The 6,550-nt window shown below is 38.5% G+C and overlaps 1 protein-coding gene across 2 annotated transcripts; it reads left to right on the forward strand.

The window, feature by feature from the left end:
- Positions 1-424: 424 nt before the first annotated feature.
- LOC105058267 (patatin-like protein 2) lies at positions 425-3,355 on the forward strand. 2 transcript variants are annotated; one of them, XM_073249401.1, is made up of 7 exons: positions 425-627; positions 787-968; positions 1,075-1,263; positions 2,002-2,227; positions 2,305-2,607; positions 2,743-2,921; positions 3,017-3,355. In XM_073249401.1, exons 1-7 carry the CDS (start codon positions 487-489, stop codon positions 3,075-3,077), a joined length of 1,281 nt encoding a protein of 426 aa, XP_073105502.1. In that variant the 5' UTR covers positions 425-486; the 3' UTR covers positions 3,078-3,355. The 2 variants fall into 2 exon arrangements, with proteins under 2 accessions (XP_073105502.1, XP_010939456.1); XM_010941154.4 differs by having other exon boundaries at positions 1,075-1,261; positions 2,066-2,227.
- The last annotated feature ends 3,195 nt before the right edge of the window (positions 3,356-6,550 follow it).

Genomic DNA, 6,550 nt, shown 5'->3' on the forward strand with positions numbered 1-6,550 from the left:
CAAGAATAGATTGAGATTTGATATCTGACTTGTCTATCACATTACCATCCTTTAAATGCTTTTCCTAAAATGCCAGCTTGATCTTCCTTGGTCAACTGGTACAGTAAGATTGGCAAATTCAAATTAGAGCCATGCAAGCCACTAACTTCCAATGTAATGCTTCCTACCTACAAGTCTCTGGTGACGTCATGCGCTTCGCACTTCACCATAATCAAAACTAATTTTTGGATGTCCATAAGGTAATGGTCATGATGATTTGTCATTTATGTGAAAAATCGTTGAATTGTTGAAAAGGCCATAGAGACTGTTATCGATCGTTATCTTTGACCAGAATTCCAGAAGGATAACTGATGAGTTATTCATCTATAAATGCTCATTCTGAGATGCAGAACTCTATCAGTACTGCATATATAATTGAAAGATTTAGAAGCTCAGAGTTCTTGTTGAGAATTTCCATCTTCATTCATACCTACTAATTAGTCTTACATGGAAGGATCGAAATCGAACATCAATCAGATACAGGCTCCAACATATGGAAATCTGATAACCATTCTAAGCATTGATGGAGGTGGAATTAGAGGAATTATTCCTGCTATCATCCTCAGCTTCTTGGAGTCAGAACTTCAGGTATGATATCTTTTGAGAAGAAATATAAGTACAGATCTTGATTCTGTATTTGATATTTCAGTTTATCAACACATCTAAATTAGGTTATATGTGCTAGTAGTGTTTCTCTTTCTCCCATACAACTCTAACTCATGAGGCCTTTTTCTTTTATATGTGCAGAAACTTGATGGTGAGGATGTAAGGATCGCGGACTATTTTGATGTGATTGCGGGAACGAACACCGGTAGTCTTGTGGCAGCTATGTTAACTGCACCAGATGAAATAAAGCGCCCTCTCTTCACAGCAAAAGACATAAAATCCTTTTACCTAGTAGAGAGCCCCAAAATTTTTCCGCAATATGGGTAAGTATAATTTAATAGAAAACTAGTATGAGATATTTCCATATGATCTTTTCTTTAGTAATTCATCAACATTCCTAATTAATGATTCACAAATTTCTTATTTTAGAGGAATTTTGGCTCCAATAATGAGGATGGCTAGAGCTCTATGGGGACCCAAGTATGATGGAAAATATCTACATAAACTTATTAGGGAATATCTAGGGAATTTGCGATTGCACCAAACATTAACCAACATGGTTATTCCAACTTTTGATATGAAGCGGCTCCACCCTACCATTTTCTCCAGCTATGAGGTGTGATCCTTCTTTAATCCAACTTATTATTTTATTCTCTCTTTTCATGGACTGCATTGCTTCTGCTTACAGCACAGCATTGTGATCATGATCCAAGTAACAGAGGACAACAGATCTTGATATGATTAGGAGCTAATAAGTGTAAACCATGGTTGAAGGGATCCATCCCCTTCTTTCCCTTTAAAAAAAATAGTTGAGAGGATCCATTGTGGAAAGCAGATGAAACTTTGTGAAAGTTGACAACCATTTAAACTTTAAAGTTCATGCAATAACATTTGTCTACCTGATGTAGATGATCTAATCATCAGGCCAAAAGAGAGTACACACAGACAATGTCAAAATCAAGCCACAGTTGGCTCCGCATATACGGGAAGAGTGCTTATTAGGTTGACGTAATAAGGTTTACTGCCACCAAGACTACCTAATCATAAACTATATGTTATATCCTCTAGAACTTGATGAACGCTGAATGGGCAAAAAACTATCACATACCGAGCTTTCCTAGCAAATAAGATTCAATTAGTGCTATGTAAAACATACTAATGACCCTTTTTATATCAACAATCATCATTATAACTATAACTATACACACATAGACACATGCATACATACATATATACATACATACATAAATACATACACATGCACACGCATACTTGAGAATGTGCATGGCTTCTTTTTCATGCCCATGTTAGATAAAAATTTCAAAAGCTAGCCCAACAGATAACAAAATCGATAAGCAACATCTCTCATCATTTTGGAGAGTCATCCATGAATCTTATGTACAGAGCTGAAAGTTTGCAGGTGAAGCGTAAGAGCTTTCTGAATGCTCAGCTCTCTGATATCTGTATCGGCGCTACTGCAGCACCAACTTACCTCCCATCCCATTACTTTGAAACCAAGGATGATGAAGGGGATGTGAGAGAATTCCACCTTATCGATGGAGGTGTTGCTGCTAATAATCCAGTATGTACCCACCGAACTAAAATAAAGAAGTTTGATAATGATTGATGGTGTTAAGCTCTATAATTGAGAACTTTCAGGCATTGATTGCAATAGGAGAAGTAACGAAGGAGGTGCACAAAGGGAACCCAGATTACTTACCCTACAAACCTATGGACTACCGCAAACTTCTACTCATATCGTTAGGGACTGGTTCAGCAAAGGTTGATGAAAGGTACAGTGCAAAAGGTGCAAGAAAATGGGGAGTCCTGGAGTGGTTGCTTAGCAGCGGATCTACGCCCTTGGTGGATGTGTTTATGCAATCAAGTGCTGACATGGTTGACATACACATTTCAGAGGTCTTTCAAGCTCTCCGCTCTGAATCAAATTATCTTCGGATTGAGGTATGCATTTGATCTTATATGATCAGATAACTACTCATTTCAAATTGATGAACATGAGATCAGAAATAGCAAAAAAAAAATTGTGGTTTGTTTTATTGTAAGTTAAGCCTTAATTTTTCTTCTTGAGGGAAGCAGGATGATACATTGAGTGGGACTCTATCTTCTGCTGATGTCTCCACGAAGGAAAACTTAGGGGATCTCATTAAGAGGGGTGAGCGGTTGTTGAAGAAACCAGTCTCAAGGGGGAATTTGGAGACGGGTGTGTTTGAAGCAGTTGGAAATGGAGATAGAACAAATGAAGATGCTCTTAGAAGGTAGAAAGAACCATTTCAGGCTGTTGTTACTTTTGTTCGACTAAGATTTGTGACAAAAAGATTATTTGAAACCAATTGGTGTATATAATTTGCAGGTTTGCTAAACTACTCTCGGATGAAAGAAGACTTCGTGAGTCAAGATCCCTGCATATGTGAAATGGCCCATAAACCATTGGACTCGGTTACCGTAACACTGAGGAATTCCATTTTTTGACCGGAGAAAAGGCCCACTGTACAGTGGATACAAGAGATATACGAATTCATGGTGGATGGAAATTAGTTCTTTTTTTTTGTTTTTTTGGTAAGAAGGAAATTAGTTCATTCAATCCAAGAAATAGTACTATTGTGACATTGTAGGCAAATTATTTGCTGGAAGGAAAGTTCTATAAATTCATATCCTTAAAAAGGCAGTATAATTCTTTCATTCTATTCTGTAAGTCTTGTGTAACAATTAATAATACTTGTTTTGGTGAAGCTGGCCCCCCCCCCCCCCCTCTCTCTCTCTCTCTCTCTCTCTCTCTCTCTCTGTCTGTCTCACACACACACACGCACGCACGCACACATATCATTAGATGTGAAGACCGGTACTCCTTGGAAGAAAAAACTTCAAAACTCTCACTTGAATACATCGATTAAATGAATCTATGAACTACATTGCCACCATAATTTGTCCATGGATACAAAATCGGGCTGGTAAGAAATGTGTCCTCATGTAGAATACTAGTTCTTTAAAATGTAAAATGAATTTGGAATACAAAACGATATAACGGTCACCAAAGGTTAAAAATAATTAGAAGGAGACATGCAATCCACCATCAAAATTCCCCATTTTCGAAAAGTTTGACAGCTATATCACCTGGAAGTTGTTGGTCAAGTTCTCCATAATGCTAAGGAAGGAGTCACAAAGATGGCAAATTAGGCCCCAGGCATGGTGGTAAATTGTTGACAAACAGAAGTATAAACAGAAAAAGAATAAAAAAGAGGATGAAGACGAAGATTTCAGAGGAAGAAGAGATACTTCTCTAGGACCAAACGAGCCCTTTTTATTAATTTTCATGGGCTCAATTTAGGAATTATACAAATATATTTCCCTCTAATTAGATGATTGCATTCCTAATCAGAGGGATTCAATTTAGGAATTATACAAATATATTTTCCTCTAATTAGACGATTGCATTCCTAATCAGAGGGATTCAATTTAGGAATTATACTAACATATTTTCCTCTAATTAGATGATTGCATTCCTAATCAGAGAGAACTACAGCTCATTTCAACACTCCCCCTCAAGATGGGTTATAGATATCATAAAGACCCATCTTGTCACGAATAAATGAAAAAGAAGGCACACTAAGACCTTTGATCAAAATGTCTGCTAGTTGACTAGCAGATCACACATAAGGCATACAAATGATTCTGGCATCAAGCTTTTCCTTAATAAAATGTCGATCGATCTCGATGTGCTTCGTCCGATCATGCTGTACTGGATTATTAGCAATATTGATTGCTGCCTTGTTGTCACAATATAGCATAAGGAACGATGACTGATAAAGGCCTAGATCCAATAACAAGATCCGCAACCATAAAATTTCGCACACGCCATGTGCCATAGCTCGATACTCTGCTTCAGCAGTAGATCGAGCAACTATATTCTATTTCTTGCTTCGCCAAGTGACTAGATTACCTCCAACAAAAATACAGTAACCTGAGGTAGAGCGACGGTCATCAAGTGATCCAGCCCAATCAGCATCTGTATAACACTCCACCCGTAGGTTGCCATGATTAGAATAAAGTAAACCACGATCAGGATAGCTTTTGAGATAACGAAGTATCCATGTCACAGCATCCATATGAACTGAACGTGGATCATGCATAAACTGACTTACCACAATAACGGTGAATGCAATATCAGGCCGTGTATGAGATAGATAAATCAAACGTCCTACCAATCGTTGATAACGTTCTCGATCAATAGGGACACCGGTATCAGCTACTAGTCGATGATTTTGTTCAATAGGAGTAGCAATAGGTCGACATCCCAACATACTGACTTCTGTAAGAAGATCTAGAATATATTTTCTTTGGGAGAGAAAATTTTTTTTTGAAGAACGAGCAACTTCTATCCCAAGAAAATATCGAAGATGTCCAAGATCCTTCACCTCAAATGCCTGTGCCAGCTGAGCCTTCAAATGAGCTATCTCCTCAGAATCATCTCCGGTGACCACAATATCATCAACATAGACAATCAAAACAGCAATCTTACCCTTGTTGTGTCGAAAGAAGAGTGTGTGATCTGCATTGCTCTGTTTATACCCCATCTGAATGATTGCTTGCCAAAAACGATCGAACTAAGCACGAGGTGACTGCTTTAAACCATAAAGAGATCGTCGTAATTGGTATACTTTGCCCACTGTTTGAGCAGTAGCAAATCCTGGAGGAACATCCATATATACTTCCTCCTGAAGTTCTCCATGAAGAAAAGCGTTCTTTACATCGAGCTGGAACAGATCCCATCCAAAATTAGCAGCACATGATATAAGGGTTCTAACAGAGTTCATTTTTGCAACAGGTGCAAAAGTTTCATCATAGTCGATGCCATAAGTCTGTGTATATCCTTTTGCTACCAAGCGAGCTTTGTACCGTTCAACAGTACTCTCAGGTGTCTGTTTAACTGTAAAAATCTATTTGCATCCCACAGTTTGTTTACCAGCTGGCAAAGGTACAAGTTTTCATGTATTATTTTTTTCTAGTGCTTGCATTTCTTCAAGCATGGCGGCTTTCCACTTAGAGTTTTCCTTAGCAACCTTCCAGTTCTCGGGTATGGAGACAGAGGACAAAGAAGCTATAAAACTCTGATAAGATGGAGAGAGAGACTCATAGGATACAAAGTTAGCGATGTCATGTTTGTACCCTACTCCATCCTTAAGTCGAGTAGGAATACTAGCATGACGAGTAGGTTTCCGTAAAGCAATAGGAACATTTAGATCATCATTATCTAATGTAAAATAGATGGGAGGTACAGGAGAATTACCATTAGTCATAGAAGATGAAATCGTTGGGATAGGAGAGGAAGATCTGGAGACTGGAGAATGCGTAATAGACTCTGAGAGAGGAGATGAATCAGATAAAACAAGCAGTGGGAGAGTCTCAGATGTAGTTTCAGATGCTTTTCCTTGAGTGTCAGCTGCTTCTCCTTGAGTGTCAGATGCACCATTTGTACCAACATCCACAGTAACATCCACAGTAATAGGACTTCCTCCAGAGGACTCCCCCTCTCGACCAGTTCCAGAGATAACGGGAGAGGAAGATGACACAGAAGATATATAGAATGGTTCAGACTCCTGAAATGTTACATCAATGCTGATAAACATCTTCCGCTCAGTCGAACACCAATATTTGTATCCTTTTTGAGTAGCTGAATATCCTACAAAAATGCACTTGAGGGCACGAGCGTCAAGCTTGCCAACCGAAGGTCGATGATCTCGAACAAAACAAACACAACCAAATACCTTGGGGGGAATTATAAAAGAATTAGTTCCTTGCAGGCATTCAAGAGGAGTCTTGTAGTCCAAAGTTTGAAGTGGCATTCGGTTAATCAGATATGCTGCAGTTAACACTGCTTCTCCCCATA

Source organism: Elaeis guineensis, chromosome 15, assembly GCF_000442705.2.
Source record: "Elaeis guineensis isolate ETL-2024a chromosome 15, EG11, whole genome shotgun sequence".
Classification (NCBI taxonomy): domain Eukaryota; kingdom Viridiplantae; phylum Streptophyta; class Magnoliopsida; order Arecales; family Arecaceae; genus Elaeis; species Elaeis guineensis.

Excerpts from the sequence above, each read along its gene's own strand:
- LOC105058267 (XM_073249401.1), top strand. The coding sequence starts at position 487 with ATGGAAGGATCGAAATCGAACATCAATCAGATACAGGCTCCAACATAT. Across the intron at positions 1,264-2,001 it reads ATTTTCTCCAGCTATGAGGT|CAACATCTCTCATCATTTTG; the intron begins GTGATCCTTCTT and ends AAAATCGATAAG. Across the intron at positions 2,608-2,742 it reads CAAATTATCTTCGGATTGAG|GATGATACATTGAGTGGGAC; the intron begins GTATGCATTTGA and ends TGAGGGAAGCAG.